The sequence below is a fragment of the Neoarius graeffei genome, chromosome 5 (assembly GCF_027579695.1).
Source record: "Neoarius graeffei isolate fNeoGra1 chromosome 5, fNeoGra1.pri, whole genome shotgun sequence".
NCBI classification, from domain to species: Eukaryota; Metazoa; Chordata; class Actinopteri; order Siluriformes; family Ariidae; genus Neoarius; species Neoarius graeffei.
Window position 1 is genome coordinate 69,423,120 of NC_083573.1, and position 17,524 is coordinate 69,440,643.

At 40.8% G+C, this 17,524-nt stretch overlaps 1 protein-coding gene across 1 annotated transcript in view; it reads right to left on the reverse strand.

The window, feature by feature from the left end:
- bckdhb (branched chain keto acid dehydrogenase E1 subunit beta) overlaps positions 1-17,524 on the reverse strand; it is a 196,880-nt gene that overhangs the window by 142,340 nt on the left and 37,016 nt on the right. Inside the window, exons 6-8 of the mRNA XM_060922307.1 lie at positions 13,050-13,158; positions 7,590-7,687; positions 6,823-6,933 (exon numbers count right to left, since the gene is read on the reverse strand). Coding sequence (XP_060778290.1) covers positions 6,823-6,933; positions 7,590-7,687; positions 13,050-13,158 — 318 coding nt within the window. The remainder of the gene's footprint in view (positions 1-6,822; positions 6,934-7,589; positions 7,688-13,049; positions 13,159-17,524) is intronic.

Consider the following 17,524-nt stretch of genomic DNA (forward strand, 5'->3'; position numbering starts at 1 on the left):
GAGTGCAGACGTGTGTTCAGGAATTTCCAAAGAAAAAACATGCCTTATTGTGCAAGCGAAGAGGCGGAGCGAGTGGGTTGGCTTTTTCCGAAAAAGGAGAAGAGGCGGAGCAAGAGGATTGACTTTTTCCGAAAAAGGAGAAGAGGCGGAGCGAGTGGGTTGGTTTTTCTGGAAGAGGAGATGAGATGGAGAGAGTGGATTGTGCGCATGAAACAATCAAGCAGTCAAAGAAGAAATGGAGCAGCAACGCTCAAGCAAAAAGGAGAAGATTGGAGGTAAACATTTTTACTTTTGCTTGCAATTGACAAGTCAAGAATCCTGAGGGATCCTGTACAATCATTGTGGAAATGAGACAAAGGGATATTTCCTCGCTCAGAGTCGGCTATAAATAGTATAATGCCGCGGATGGCAGGCTAATGTGGCCTACCGGCGCACTGTCCAGTAATCGTTACCTTTATCCACTAGGGTTTAATTATTCTTCAAAAGGGCTCTTATTTAGTATTCCAACGAAAGTAGGAATTTATCATAACTACCAGGATAAATCGTTTGGGCGCGAGTCTTGTTGAGGTCCGGGGTCACCGCGATCAGAGTCGGCCGAGTTGCTGTCCGATTCCGAGGCCGCATGGTCAAACCGGTGAGCCACATTCACCGATTGCTTCGCAACGGCCATAGGTTCATACATATATGGTTTCATCTCTCGATATTTAATTTGGAGAGTTCCTATTTCAAGATCACTATCAGACATGGGCGGCACGGTGGTGTAGTGGTTAGCACTGTCGCCTCACAGCAAGAAGGTCCGGGTTCGAGCCCCGTGGCCAGCGAGGGCCTTTCTGTGCGGAGTTTGCATGTTCTCCCCGTGTCCGCGAGGGTTTCCTCCGGGTGCTCCGGTTTCCCCCACAGTCCAAAGACATGCAGGTTAGGTTAACTGGTGACTCTAAATTGACCGTAGGTGTGAATGTGAGTGTGAATGGTTGTCTGTGTCTATGTGTCAGCCCTGTGATGACCTGGCGACTTGTCCAGGGTGTACCCCGCCTTTCGCCCGTAGTCAGCTGGGATAGGCTCCAGCTTGCCTGCGACCCTGTAGAAGGATAAAGCGGCTAGAGATAATGAGAGATGAGACTATCAGACATTTTACATAACCTCTCACAACCAAAGTCCGTACACGTGTGCTCGGTTCGCAAGTAAACACAGAACTGCTCCCAGTCTGTTTGGCTTAAAATGACGTCACGACGACGGTCCCCTGGCGGTGAAAGTGCGCATAAGTGAGATGTAAACAAACCTTCGGAAATTGGGTAAAACAGTATATTTTAACCGTTTTATTCAATTTTACGGTGCAATTTAGACACCAGGAAGACTGAATTTGCTTTTTGGGTCGTTCTTCTAGACCGGTGGTTCTCAACTGGTGGGGCGCGAGTAGGTTAGGATGGGGGGGGGGGGGGGGGGGGGGAATCAGGAAAATTCTCATGTCGAAAATGCAAGTGGTTGGACTACTATAACACAAACAAATCAACCACACAGTTTAATTTCAAATTTACCAATACAGGGGATAATATTTTGCGCCTGTGACACGATGTCACGTAACTGCTAGGCTAGCCTACTATATAAGCGTCTGCACACGTGTTGAGCTTCATTCACTCTAGTCTAGTCTCTTGCCAAGTTCGCTTGTGCCAGCTCTCGCTAGTCTCTCTGTTATCAGTGTTATCAATCTACTTTAGGCCTTTACTTCAAACCCAAACAGTCTTTTCAAAGACTAATACCACAAAAAGTCTTTTTAAAGATTATCCCAATCTCAGCCCTAGCTATTTTTTAACTGCCAAGCGTGCACTTAGCTAATAGGGTAAGCCTCTGCCTTTTTCACCGTGTTGCAACACATACGACACACGCGACTAAGACAATAACATACTCACTCACTCACTCACTCACTCACTCACTCACTCACTCACTCACTCAGGACTACAATCTTAAGTCTTCAAATAAAATTGGCATTGCCTGCAAAATTGTTAAACACTTGCATTAAAGAACGTGCATAAGTCCCGTCTGATTAGTCCCCGATACTTGTCTCTTAACATAGCCACACATCCAAATTATAATTAACAAAAATGGAGAGATTTCTAGTGAGGACCAACAAGGCAACCGATGCACCACCAGCTGCAAAAAAGCTTCAAAGGTATGATGAAGCATACCTGCAGTTTGGATTTACAGTCACGGCTGATCTGAGACCTCAGTGTGTCGTGTGTGCCGAGGTGCTAGCAAACGACAGCATGAAGCCCTGCAAACTTAAAAGGCACCTCGAAACAAAACATGCTGCTATTAAAGATAAACCAGCAGAATATTTTAAAAGAAAGCTTGATGGCCTCCATCAGCAACAGGCAGCCATTTCAGTGCACAGCACTGTGTCTAAACAGTGTTTGGAGGCATCGTATGTAGTGGCCAAAAGAATAGCTAAACTGGGTAAACCGCATACAATTGCCGAGACAATCATTTTGCCGGCCGCACAAGACGTGCAGAATAGTGATAGGAGATACTGCAGCAGCCAAACTCGGTGCAGTACCACTGTCCAATGACACAGTCCCTAGGAGGATTTCAGACATGTCTAATGACATCAGAGAGCAACTCAGAGTTCATAAAACAGAGTCCTTACTACGCGCTGCAGCTGGAGGAATCCACTGATATTGCTGGGCAGGCACAGCTCCTCGCCTATGTCAGGTATCTGCGTGACAAGGCGATTGAGGATGTCCTGTTTTGCCGGCCTCTTCAGTCGCACACTACAGGAGAAGCCATCTTCAATATCCTTGATATTTTTATCCATGAAAATGGTTTGGCTTGGGACTGATGCATTGACCTATGCACGGATGGTGCACGGGCAATGACGGGCCACGAGCGTGGCCTAGTTGCTCGTGTTCAGCAAGTAGCTCCACTTGTGAAATGGACACATGGTATGGTCCATCGCGAAGCATTAGCTGCTAAAAAAAAAAAAATGCCTGTTCTCTTTGACTCCGTGCTGAACCAATCCGTGAAAATGACAAATCTAATCAAATCACAGCTGCTAAACTCTCGCTTGTTTGGGGTCCTCTGCCAGGAGATGGGGTCGGGGCACGAACAGCTGCTTCTGCACACTGAAGTTCGCTGGCTCTCCAGGGGGCGGGTGTTGCAGCGGTTGTATGAGCTGCGAGGGGAGGTGAAGTGTTTTTTGACAGAAATCAAATCAGATTTGGCGAAGCATCTGGATGACACTATGTGGCTTGCGTCTCTGTCCTATTTGGTCGATACATTTGACCGTTTGAATGGCCTCAACCTGTCTCTGCAAGGCCACGAAACTCATATTTTGCTCCTCGCAGACAGAGTGGACGCCTTCACACAAAAAATTGACCTCTGGCATGGCCGCATCAGTCGAGGGAACTGTGACATGTTCCCCAGCCTTGCAGACTTTATCACTGATGCAGGCACGTCACACAATTTCTCCTCTCTATTTCAATCAGCGTCTGAGCACCTGTCTGCAATGAGAAAAGAATTTGCGACGTACTTTAAAGAGGATTATCGCTCTTTTGCGTGGGTTCGAGATCCATTTGTGTGCACAGCAAACAAGCTGTCAACTGATATGCAGGAACAGCTTACTGAGCTGAAGAGTGACAGTCGGCTGAAGGAACTTTTTACCTCCTGCCCTCTTTCGTCATTCTGGGCAGCATTGATGCAGGAATACCCTCAACTCTGTGACGTCGCCTTGAAGATTCTCCTCCCTTTCGCATCCACATATTTGTGAGAGGCAGGATTCTCAAAAATGACTGCACTCAAAATGAAATACCGTAATCGTGCACAAATCGAGGATGATTTGAGACTATGTTTATCAGACATTGCACCAAGAATTGAGGATCTTTGCAAGCCAAAGCAGGCTCAGGTCTCACATTAACATTGCCTACCTGCAAGCTTCTGTAAAACATGCAGATGATAAGCCTATTATTAGGCCTAGTAATAATAACAATAATAAAGCATAAATTAATATCAGAGGTCTAGTGCCAATTCCCAGTTATAGCAATAGCCTAGTAATGATAATAGGCCTACTGACAATAATAATAACAATAATAATAATAATAATAATAATAATAATAAACAACAGCAAAACATGTAACCTCATAACTATATAGCTATAGCCTAGTAATGATAATAGGCCTACCACTACTCATAATAATAATAATAATAATAATAATAATAATGCCTGCAAGCTCACATTAGAAGTCTGATGCTACTTCCAGTTATAACAATAGCCTAGTAATGATGATGGGCCTACCTACCGCTACTGATGATGATGATAATAATAATAATAATAATAATAATAATAATAATAATAAAGTAGTAGTAGTAGTGTGGGCCTAAAAATAATAGTCTATCTATCTATAGTATATAATAGTTATATAATAGTTATAGGTAATAGTTGAGAACCCCTGTTCTAGACAATAAAGTTGATATTCTACGTTTCACCTCCGACCATTGCCTCTGACCTTTAAGTGTTCGTTAAGGGTAAATATGTTCAACAGTCCACGTCATGTCTCCAAATGTTCATGATCAACATTAAAATATAAACAAGATTTGACATTTACCAGAGTGCTTGAACTGAAATGAAAACAATGAGCAAAGCATCTGAGACAACCTCATACTTCTAGGCCTTTAAAATGCAAAATACAGTTGGACACAGCTGTGGCTCCATTGTGCTACTGAATATATAAATAGTATTGCAGAGTGCTAAATTGTAATTTGGTCTGTGAGGGCATACTGTCTGTGTATAATGCACAGAGTATATAAGCATACTCGTGCATAAACTTTCGTAAAGTTTATTCGAGAAAAACAAATCCCTCATCAAGAAATGATTATTTTAAACAAAAACACATGTACCACTATTATTGGCGTCCCTGGAAATTATAGTGAACACACGGTAACTGGGGGTGGCACGGTGGTGTAGTGGTTAGCGCTGTTGCCTCACAGCAAGAAGGTCCAGGTTCGAGCCCCGTGGCCAGCGAGGGCCTTTCTGTGCGGAGTTTGCATGTTCTCCCCGTGTCCGCGTGGGTTTCCTCCGGGTGCTCCGGTTTCCCCCACAGTCCAAAGACATGCAGGTTAGGTTAACTGGTGACTCTAAATTGACCGTAGGTGTGAATGTGAGTGTGAATGGTTGTCTGTGTCCATGTGTCAGCCCTATGATGACCTGGCGACTTGTCCAGGGTGTACCCCGCCTTTCACCCGTAGTCAGCTGGGATAGGCTCCAGCTTGCCTGCGACCCTGTAGAACAGGATAAAGCGGCTAGAGATAATGAGATGAGATACGGTAACTGAAGCATGTTTACCATTTAAGTTGTACATTTTTGAGTTGACTGAAATGTTCCTATATGCTCCAAGCTGCAACCCATGACTTCCTGATTAACTGGGGTACAAATATGAGGTGGCACAGAGGCCACATTCCCTTAGTCATCCATCAACATGGGAAAGATAAGAGAACATACAAACCAAATGAGAGCGAAGTGTGTTGACCTTCATAAGTCAGGGAACGGTTATAAAACAAACATAAATAAATAAGCAACTTGCCTGAAAATGCCCATTTCTACGGTTAGAGCAAAAAAAAAAAGTGGACACCAATTGGAACTGTTACAAACTTGCCTGGAAGAGGACTGAAGTTTATTTTTCCCACGCATACAGTGAAGAGAGACAAAAAAAAATGAATAAATAAATTCCCCAAGGATCACTGTTGATGAATCACAAGAAAAAGTTAAATCTTGGGGCTTCTGAGTCTCCAAAACCACCATCAGATTCCACCTCCATGCCAACAGATTATTTGGAATTTAAGCCGGGGGGGGGGGGGGGGGGGGGGGGGGGGGGGAGGCTTTTCTGTCAGTTAACCACAAATGTAAGCACCTGAAGTTTGTGAAACGCTAGTACAACTTTGACTGGAACCATGTTCTACGGTCTGATGTAACAAAAATGGAGCTGTTTGGCAATAAACACTCAAGATGGGTTTGGTGTAAAAAGAAGGATGGCTATAATGAAAAGAACCCGATCCCAACTGTGAAATATGGTGGAAGCTCTGAAGTTTTGGGGCTGTTTTTCCTCCAAAGGCCCTGGAAACCTTGTTCAGGTACATGGCATCATGGACTCCATGAAATGCCAGGACATTTTAAATCAAAATCTGGCTGCTTCTGCCAGGAAACTAAAACTGAGTTGTCACTGAATCTTCCAGCAGGACAATGATCTGAAGCATATGTCCAAACGAACATAATAATAATTAGTTGGCCACAGAATCAAGTTTCTGCCCTGGCCATCTCAGTCCCCTGACTGAAACCCCACTGAAAACCTGTGGGGTGAGCTGAAGAGGAGAGAGCACAAGAGAGGGCCAAGGACCCTGAATGATCAGGAGAGATTCTTTAAAGAGGAATGGTCTCAGATGCCCTGCTCTGCATCTCCAACCTTATAAAATGTTAAAGGAGAAGACTCGATGCTGTTTTACTGGCAAGGGGGGGTTGTACAAAGTATTAAATGCAGGGGTGCCAACAATAGTGGAACGTGTCCTTTCTGTCTTTATGACAGTATTTGTCATTTTATATCAAATGTCTATGCAAGCTGGAGATTTTTACTTTCATGCAGACAAGAACGAGTGATCAGATATTATGATGAACTTAAGCTCATTTTGAGAGTTAATCGAACTACAGATATTTGAAGTACAAAATAGATACATATAGTGTAATTGTGGTCCACCACTAATATCTGTGTGTGTGTGTGTGTGTGTGTGTGTGTGTGTGTGTGTGTGTGTGTACGCATGCACACATCCATCTGCATGACCTACCTTGCATACGGTCTCTATATCCCATGGCAAAATTGTCTGAAGGTCAATAACCTCACAAGACAAACCAAGCTTTTCCTGTGCCATGTTAGCAACTTCCCTCAGTACATGAACCTATAAAACAGAAGGAATGGTAACAGTGTGTCACTATAGGCTAGACCTGTGTTTCCAATCCTGTGTCCTACAGAACATTTTTTAATTAACAAAATCAGACTATGCCAAAACAACATAACTATAGGAACCAGCAAGCTGCTTAACTTATTGGACTGAGGAATAATCAGTTTTGTAACAAGCCCTGATTTCAGCAATGTCAGATGCATGTTTAACATTAAATGACTGGAGTGAAGCAAGATGGTTTCCCTACTTCAATTCTGACCCCTGACACCCCTATGCATTTTAGGATAAGGTAAATTATCCAACACAGAGGATAAAGTCTTTGAACCAAGCTTTTTGGACCCCCAGGGAGGTTTAGAAATTATAATCCGATTCTGCCCATAGAAGATATAGGAGGGAGAACAAACACTCACCAGCAAAGCTGGTGTGTATAGTGTGTTCATACAGAAGCAGGATGCAGGAGGTCAGCACACCTTGTAAACCAGCTAAATTTTATGACGGAAACTGTTTTAATCCATGGTGCTGCTTTTTGTTTGCAAATGTCACAAAACTCGTTGGATAAATTGGAGTCTATTCAGACCCCTGCACCTCACCACATGGGTCAGTTGTGGCCAATTCTACCAGCGTGAACAATTTTCTCTTTATGTGTGACCTACCTGTGTTCCCCAGGCAACCATGGTGAGGTCACTTCCCTCCTGCACAATATCAGCCTGAGAAAGAGGGATATGGTATGCTTCGGTCGGTACTTGCTCCACTGTACAAAGAAAAACAAGAAAACTTTAAACACACAAAAAGAAAACGCCAGCTCCGCTTACATTCCCCAGTATCAGAATCACCTTGTTAAAATTATGTTTTCAATGAGGTTTAGGTAATAAATGAATGAATGAATGAATGAATGAATGAATGAATGAATGAGTTCCAAGCTCTCTCAATGATAGATTACAGGACAACTGGAAACTGTGTGAGAGGCCAGTACACTACCACTCCAAACTGTCCAAATGATACGGACAATTAATCTCAGATTTTCATCAAGAGTCAAGGGAATTCCTCAATGCTGTTAATCAGCACTGCCTCAACATCTCTATTCAGGGATGGATGGATGGATGGAGGAAGGGAGGGATGATGGAGGGAGGGATGATGGATGGATGGATGGATGGAGGGAGGGATGGATGGAGGGATAGGAGTAAGTTTGTTTGTGCGCTGCCTAAAACCAGAGCTCCCAAAGAGCATACAATGTGTTTGTAGGTGGCAGCCAGAACCATCACTCATCAGTCATGTTATAAGCAGAGCTATCAGCCCAGGAAGTTGTATTTGTTATACTACAGATGTTCACCACTGTGTTTATATTCACCAAGTGCCCCTGTCAGAGCTTTAGCACAGTATGTTATTATAAAGCTTTGCTGTCTGTCATCCTGATATGCCATTCATGCACAATATAAAGTTTGTGTGCGCTGTTTATTGAGTGTTTTTTCTGTGTTTGGTGTATTGGTTGAACTCTTGTTTAGAACAAGACTTTGAGAGGCTAATGGTGCACATTTGGTGAACTTGTAGAGGTTTGCATGCTTGGTTGAGCAGAGCAAGGTGCATAATGTTAAGAGCATGGTCTGTAAACATTACTCTGCAAAACTGTGTATTTGTTTACAACCATGTTATGTGAATTATTTTTGTTTTCTTTTCTTTAGTTTTCACGGTCCTCGGTGTATGACACGATACTCGTGTTCAAAAGGAATAAAACGCATCTGCACCTGTCAGAGACTCTCTGCTGTTGTTCTTAATGCCAAGAGCTGCTACAGTGTTAGTAAATAATCCCACATTATTTTTTTTAAAAAGCAATTTAAAAATAAGCGCTGGATAAAAACCCATCTCTTTTATATAAATAAATATGCATATTTTGTTGTCCAGTGCTTATAAGATATGTTGCCTCGCACTTACAATTGGGACCCTGTGGTCCCACACAAACACATTGAAACACATTGTTCATATGCATGTATAGACAGACGTCGTATGGTCACAAAAGCCATCCAAAATCAAGTCGATGCATTACTATATTCTCTTAAGTATGGCGCTCCACTAAAATAACCAAATTGCCTCAAAGAAGGGCTAATCAAAATAAGTCTTTAATTATTTCTCTGGAAACAAAGGAAAGCTATTTTTACATGATGTTCAGGAAATAAAAAGCCACCAAAATATTTATTTACACTGGGATTTTTCCCCCATTCGTGATGCTGAAAATATATTTAAACAAAAATCTCCAAGGTTTGCAAGCTAATGATGAAAAAATGTACATGTAAAACAACCACCCTTCCAGAAAAGTGAAGCCTAACATAATTCATAACTTTTTCTATCCCATTTTTAAATGAGAGCTTTTAAGCCACAATGAGCATGAATTTACTCAACAAAATGCAGATCCACAGGAATCGAGTAATGTATCAATAAAACAGTGGTTGCTGGCTACTGTAGTAATTCTGTCAGCCTATGACCTCTCGTCTCCATGTTCAGCCAACTGTTTGGTTGAGTGCCATACTTTCCTTTTCTTGAATCAGGAAATACTGTGCCAAAAGCAAGTTTCAACACTTCCAGTGACACATGACAACAGATACCTTCAAATGTCTTCAAAGGGGGATTAGTTTTTGGCTGATGTAATGTTAAAATCAACTTACGAGCTGACAAGCCTGGCTTGAGGAGTCTATTTTTCACCATCAGATGTTTCAGTTATACTTTGTGACATTCAAAGCAGCGATCCCAAGTGAGGTCACAAAATATGAATTAAGTTTTGGCTTTGTATACAGAAACGACAACTGTTAAAAATTTCTAATAAATTTTAAATTCCTACTAAAGGGCAAATGGATTCATTAATATCTACACAGACACTGCTTGAAGACTACATATAACGTTTCACAGCCGTTTCTAGAGATGTAAGCTCTTGCACAGAATGTGTCATTTCCATTCATTTGTGAACCATGTTATTTGTTTAAATCCACATTGCCAAAACAGCATAGGAGACAGTGAAGTAGGAAAACAGATCAAATGAGCCAATAAGTTGAAATGATGCCTTTACAAAAAGAATGGAAAAAACGGTCTATAATTACACATCATTTAACTGTGAAGATAATTCAACATCAGAGATCAAGTACAAAACCCTTAATGATGCATGATAGCTGTGATTAAGAAAATTGATGGTGGAAAGGTAAGAGTTGTAGTGTACAGTGTGAATGGGGAGGAGAAGGTCTACTTTTTGAAGTGCGATTCCCTCGCACAAAAGAAACAGTGTCTTGCAGACCGAAATGTCTAGTCGAAACCAAAACAAAGGCACCCTTCTACTCTCTTGGTATTTTGCATACTGCAATTATTATAGCTTTACAGCATTGCAAGTAAAAAGATGTGTTAAAAACAGTTATTTAGGAACTGTATTTCACTCCATGAAATTAAATGTGTTAACAGAGGGGAAAATTGGCCATTTTTTATCTCTAACCACCAGATGTCAACATAAGCATTTACCCCTAAATTTAAGGTCGTCTTTCTAATTAATTACAGTAAATTAATGGCATTCACTTGCGTGCGATGGGTGGTCCAGCCATGAATAAATGATGCTGATCCATTTCTATAATACTGATCACAAGAGATCACTCCCACATCAACAATTCCTTATGGTTAGTGGTTCTGAAAGTGAGGTCTGTGTCACAGACAGGGAGGACTGATTTTTTTTTTTTTTTGTTACAGTGGTGGAACTCACAAGTTAGCATACTATTGGATTTATTATTTAGTAATCATTTATTTAGATTTATAGATTTTAGATTTATAGATTTTATAAATTTAGATTTATAATTTAGTAATCCTTTCTGTGATGAACAGCTTAAATCCAGATTCATATATCCGTAATATCACTTGTAAAATATCTGAACACTTATACCATCATTCTGTGCACACTGTATACTTTATATTTATTTAACTATTCCATACTTGACTTACCTGGATTACTTTGCACTATGCAACTATTTTTGTTGTTTGCTTGTTTTGTGTATACGCTTTTTTTTAATCGGTTTTGTACTATGAGAGCTAAGTGAACCGGAGTCAAATTCCTCGTGTGTGTCCACATACCTGGCAATTAAAGTGTTTCTGATTCTTATACTGTTGCGGTCAGAAGTTTACAAACACGGACATGAATGTTATCATGGACATGGCAATATTGGACTTTCAGTGATTTCTTCTGTTCTTTTCCTGTGGCAGAATCATTGTACAACATCTTTAATAGAAAAAAAAAAGTGGTGCACAAGTTTAGGGTTTTTTAAAAAAATTTTTTAAACTTTCATCTTAGCAGCACATTATTTATATACTTTGTACCCTTCACACACATATGACCATCTTAGATCAGGACACAAGGGGGGGGGGGAGCAATTTCCACCGAGGAGAACAACATGAGCTGTTCTTCAGCTAGGAAATGGATAAACAAACGAATTCATTGAAGGCCTTTTTTTACATCATAATGTGCTTTTGGATTCAGTGGTACAAAAGCATTCTTTAGGTTACTACTTACTATTTATGGACATCATGCATCATGCATGAAATTCCAACTTATTCCTTCATAGCAGATAATGACGAAAGTTGACCATTTCAAGAATCTGCATCGCTTTAAGAAGAGAGCCATAAGGTTTTAATGTTCTGAATGTATGTGAGAATTTCCACCATTCTACAAACACAACTCCTGAACATGTAAAAAATGTCAAGCTTAAACCTCAATAGATTTAACATGTGGATGGAGTAGCTAATGTCCATCATTACTTTTATCTTTTTCCAGCCACATAAACAGACAGCTGTAATAAGGCATCACGTTGTACTTTATGTACCGATAATCAAGCCAAGCATGCCATCAAGTCAGCCTGCCAACAGTGGAAAACAAATTGAGAACCGCATCAGGGTATACCACAATCACTGATGTGCCACTGTAAATCATGTGTTCTCCAAAAACCAAAGCAAATCTGTTCAAACTCTTAAAAAGTGATATATGTCTGCCATGCTACAAGTAATAATTCATCACGCAGTTGTAGCCAATGTCTTGGTTTTAATAATACATTGACAATTCTGATTAAAAACACTTTAAATCATCTTGAATTAACTTATTGAAACAGAAGCCTAAGAATCTTTGTGATTTTCAATATACATCATATTGAGAGTGGTTTATTAGATATCTTCTTCCCCCTGGAATCTGATAGTATAAATACATGCTTCACAATGCTCATTAGCAACTTCTCATACTAAATTTAAAACATGTTGCAAAAAGGGAAATAACCCGAGTAGTGAAGTTACAGAAAATGTATTCACGGGTTGTGAAAGTAGTGGCATTCGGTTTGTTTTCCTCTCCGACTGAATAAACTTGCATTGTTCCCCACTGTAATTAAAAGGAAGTTTCTCTTTGGAAAGAAATGTCCCTTTTGGAGCACTTTGTTCAAACCTGTTGATTTTGTCATAATAATTCCTACATGTAAATCATGATGCATACGTAAGGCATAACACATTCCAGATCATGCCATTATATGAAAATAAACAACCCCAAGTGCATTATTTTCGTAAAACACCACAGTATTGTGTGTGTTATTCTGCTTATACCATGGCAATTTGCAAAGTATTACAATATCTACTTTATTAATGAATGACATGTTGCATATTTTAATGCTTTAGTTACACTTAGTGTTGTGGAACATCCAAGAGACAAGTTATATCCTGTTCTCACCTATGTTATAACTATGATAAACAGTCACTCCCTCATATATCTCTCTCTTTCTAAAAGCACAGCCTGTCACTTTATCATGACAACAGAAAACTAAAGGTGCTCACAATCGAGACTCATTCCATACATTTTACTTTCTTAAAATAACAGCCTGTTTTGCATCTGTTTATTTTTAGTCTTAGATTATGTGAAGCGTCTGCCATATAAACCCCCGAGTATGAGCCGTTACTATAGATACAATAACTTATTAGCATGAGCACATTAATATTGTTCATGTTATAGCCAGAACTACTTTTCGAGGCTGAATTCATGAATTCACTAACTGAATTCATAAAAACGGATTCAAGGTCGCGTCTCAGAAGTGAGATACAGGACATTGCTGAGAACTAACCTGCTGCTCTGTAAAGGATCTTGGGCTCAAAGAAGATACAGGGATTCTCATCAGCAATGCAGGAAAGGAGCAGCCCTTTAGCTTGGACTGGACCTCTTGGCACAACCACCTGTTAAAAAGCAATCACGTTTTGACTATTTTCTATAAAATAAGCCCTGAGCAGACAAAACAGATTTAAAAAGGAAAAAAAAAAGAAAAAAAAGTTTGTAGTCATGTGCAACACCTCTCTTTAGGATTTTGGAGTGATCCTTTTCAGACCACAAAACAACAAAACATGTTTACCACACTGTCATGGGTATAAGATTAGGACATACAATGCTCAGCGTAAATGAGTACACCCCCTTTGAAAAGTAACATTTTAAACAATACAGTACCTTGAAAAAGTATTCATACTCCTTGAACTTTTTCACATTTTTCCACCTTACAACCACGAACTTAAAAGTTTTTTATTGAGATTTTATGTGATAGACCAACACAGAGTAGCATATAATTGTGAAGTGAAACGAAAATGATAAATGGTCTTCAAAATTTTAAACAAATAAAAATCTGAAAAATGTGGTGTGCATTAGTATTCAGCCCCCTGTACTCTGATACCTCTAAATACAATCCAGTGCAATCAATTGCCTTCAGAAGTCATCTACGTAATTAGTTAATAGAGTCCTACTGTGTGTAATTTACTCTCAGCATAAATACACTTATTCTGTGAAGGCCTCAGTGGTTTGTTAAAGAACACCAAAGAACAAACAGCATCATGAAGACCAAAGAACTCACCAGACAGGTCAGGGCTAAAGTTCTGGAGAAGTTTAAAGCAGGGTTAGGTTATAAAAGAATATCCCAAGCTCTGAACATCTCAAGAAGCACTGTTCAATCCATCATTCAAAAATGGAAAAAGTACAGCACAACTGCAAACCTACCAAGACATGGCCATCCACCTAAACTGATAGAGCGAGCAAGGAGAGCACTGGTCAGAGAAGCAGCCAAGAGGCCCATGATCACTCTGGAGGAGCTGCAGAAATCCACAGCTCAGGTGGGAGAATCTGTGCACAGGACAACTAGAAGTCGTACACTCCACAAATCTGGCCTTTTTGGAAGAGTGGCAAGAAGAAAACCATTGTTGAAAGACAGGCATAAGAAGTCCTGTTTGCAGTTTGCCAGAAGCTATATAGGGGACACAGCAAACACGTGGAAGAAGGTGCTTTGGTCAGATGAGACCAAAGTTGAACTTTTTGGCCTAAATGCAAAGCGCTATGTGTGGCGGAAAACTAACACTGCTCATCACCCTGCACACACCATCCCCACTGTGAAACATAGTGGTGGCAGCATCATGCTATGGGGATGCTTTTCTTCAGCAGGGACAGGGAAGCTGGTCAGAGTTGATGGGAAGATGGATGGAGCTAAATACAGGGCAATCCTGGAAGAAAACCTGTTGGAGGCTGCAAAAGACTTGAGACTGGGAAGGAGATTCACCTTCCAGCAAGACAATGACCCCAAACATACAGCCAGAGCTACAATGGAATGGTTTAGATCAAAGAATATTCATGTGTTAGAATGGCCCAGTCAAAGTCCAGACCTAAATCCCATTGAGCATCTGTGGCAAGACTTGAAAATTGCTGTTCACAGACGCTCTCCATGCAATCTGGCTGAGCTTGAGCTATTTTGCAAAGAAGAATGGGCAAAAATTTCAGTGTCTAGATGTGCAAAGCTGGTAGAGACATACCACAAAAGACTTGCAGCTGTAATTGCAGCAAAAGGTGGCTCTACAAAGTATTGACGCGGGGGGGGCTGAATACTAATGCACATCACATTTTTCAGATTTTTATTTGTTTAAAATTTTGAAGACCTTTTATCATTTTCGTTTCACTTCACAATTATGTGCTACTCTGTGTTGATCTATCACATAAAATCTCAATAAAAAACTTTTAAGTTCGTGGTTGTAAGGTGGAAAAATGTGAAAAAGTTCAAGGGGTATGAATACTTTTTCAAGGCACTGTATCTCAATGAACACAAACAATTTCCAAAATGTTGACAAGACAAAGTTTAATATAACATCTGTAACTTATAACGTGAAAGTAAGGTTAATAATATAACTTAGATTACACACTTTCAGTTTTACTCAAATGAGGGTGGTGCAAAAATGAGTACACCCCATAACAAAAACTACTACATCTAGTACTTTGTATGGCCTCCATGATTTTTAAATGACAGCACCAAGTCTTCTAGGCACGGAATGAACAAGTTGGCGACATTTTGCAACATCAATCTTTTTCCATTCTTCAACAATGACCTCTTTTAGTGACTGGATGATGGATAGAGAGTGATGCTCAACTTGTCTCTTCAGAATTCCCCATAGGTGTTCGATTGGGTTCAGATCAGGAGACATACTTGGCCACTGAATCACTTTCACCCTGTTCTTCTTCAGAAATCCAACAGTGGCCTTAGATGTGTGTTTAGTCATGTTGGAGAAGTGCACGATGACCAAGGGCACGGAGTGATGGTAGCATCTTCTCTTTCAGTATAGAGCAATACGTCTGTGAATTCATGATGCCATCAATGAAATGCAGCTCCCCGACACCAGCAGCACTCATGCAGCCCCACATAAGGACACTGCCACCACCATGTTTCACTGTAGGCACCATGCATTTTTCTTTGCATTCCTCACCTTTGCGACGGCGTACAGTTTTTAAGCCATCAGTTCCAAAAACATTTATCTTGGTCTCATCACTCCAGAGTATAGAGTCCCAGTAGTCTTCATCTTTGTCAGCATGGGCCCTGGCAAACTCTAGGCGGGCTTTTTTGCGCCTGGGCTTTAGGAGAGGCTTCTTTCGTGGACAGCATCCATGCATGCCATTCACAGGGGTGATAGCGTTCCGGCGCCGTGCCGGATTTCCGGCGTACCGCGGCGCCGGAAAAAAAAAAATCTAGTTCGCCCATTATCCTGTGTCATTCTGAGATGCGCAGATAGACAGTAAAGGGAATTCCCTTTACTGTCTATCTGCGCATCTCAGAATGACACAGGATAATGGGCGAACTAGATTTTTTTTTTTCCGGCGCCGCGGTACGCCGGAAATCCGGCGCGGCGCCGGAACGCTATCACCCCTGCATTCCTCTGCAGTGTACGCCGTATTGTGTCACGGGAAATAGTCACCCCAGTTTGGCTTTCTATTTCTTTAGATAACTGCAGTGAACTTGCATGCCGATTTTCTTCAACCCTTCTCATCAGAAGACGCTCCTGTCGAGGTGTTAACTTCCGTGGAAGACCTGGACATCTCTGTGAGATGGATGCAGTTCCATCTTTCTTAAATTTTTGTACCACTTTTGCTACAGTATTCTGACTGATAAGTAAAGCTTTGCTGACCATCTTGTAGCCTTCACCTTTGTGGTGTAAAGAAATTATTTTCTTTGGGGAATTCTGAAGAGACAAGTTGAGCATCACTCTCCATCCAGCATCCAGTCACTAAAAAAGGTCATTGTTGAAGAATGGAAAAAGATTGATGTTGCAAAATATCGCCAACTTGTTCATTCCATGCCTAGAAGACTTGGTGCTGTCATTAAAAATCATGGCGGCCATACAAAGTACTAGATGTAGTAGTTTTTGTTGTGAGGTATACTCATTTTTGCACCACCCTAATTTGAGTAAAACCGAAAAAATGTGTAATCCAAGTTATATTATTAACCTTACTTTCACGTTATAAGTTAAACAGATGCTATATTAAACTTCGTCTTGTCAACATTTTTGAAATTGTTTGTGTTCATTGAGATATTGTTTAAAATGTTACTTTTCAAAGGGGGTGTACTCATTTACGCTGAGCACTGTAGCTGAAGGCACTGGGCACAATATTGTATACAGTGAACAACACTGTTCTGACATTTTAGACACTTCTGGACTGTAAAGGACAGTCAGTAAATTGCAAGGTAGTGACTAAAATCAATCGCAAGTTAAGGTTACTGTGATGATCGTGACCTACATATTTGAGACCACTGATATATAAGTAACTTTCAACTTACAGCGTAAAATATGGATATTTGTGAGGCATCCCAGCAACCTCGCTGGATGTCACTAGATCTGAATTTTGGAAACTGTCTAATATGACGAAAAGTCAAGTTCTGAGCAAAATTTCACATCTCTAGCAAACATGCTTTACCAAAACATTGTGGATTTTATTTATTTATTTATTTGGGTTGCTTTATAACCTTACCTTGGCTTTCTGCCTGCAAAACCAACAAGTCAGTTTGGGGGGGTGGGGTGGGGGGTCAGTCCACCTTAATGACTAAAGGCCTCTGCATGCTCTTGCGACAAGGCTTCGCAGATAGCTTTTCGCAGACAGTTGTAATTTATCGTTGAGCGAGGAGTAATAGGCGTGCGCAATGTTATTCACCGCCACAACGCAAGGGGGCGCGAAGTCGCTAGGAGTAGTTGGTGGGTGTGGTTAGTGGAGTGTTTATCCTCCGGTTACTTATAATGACGACCTTTTTTT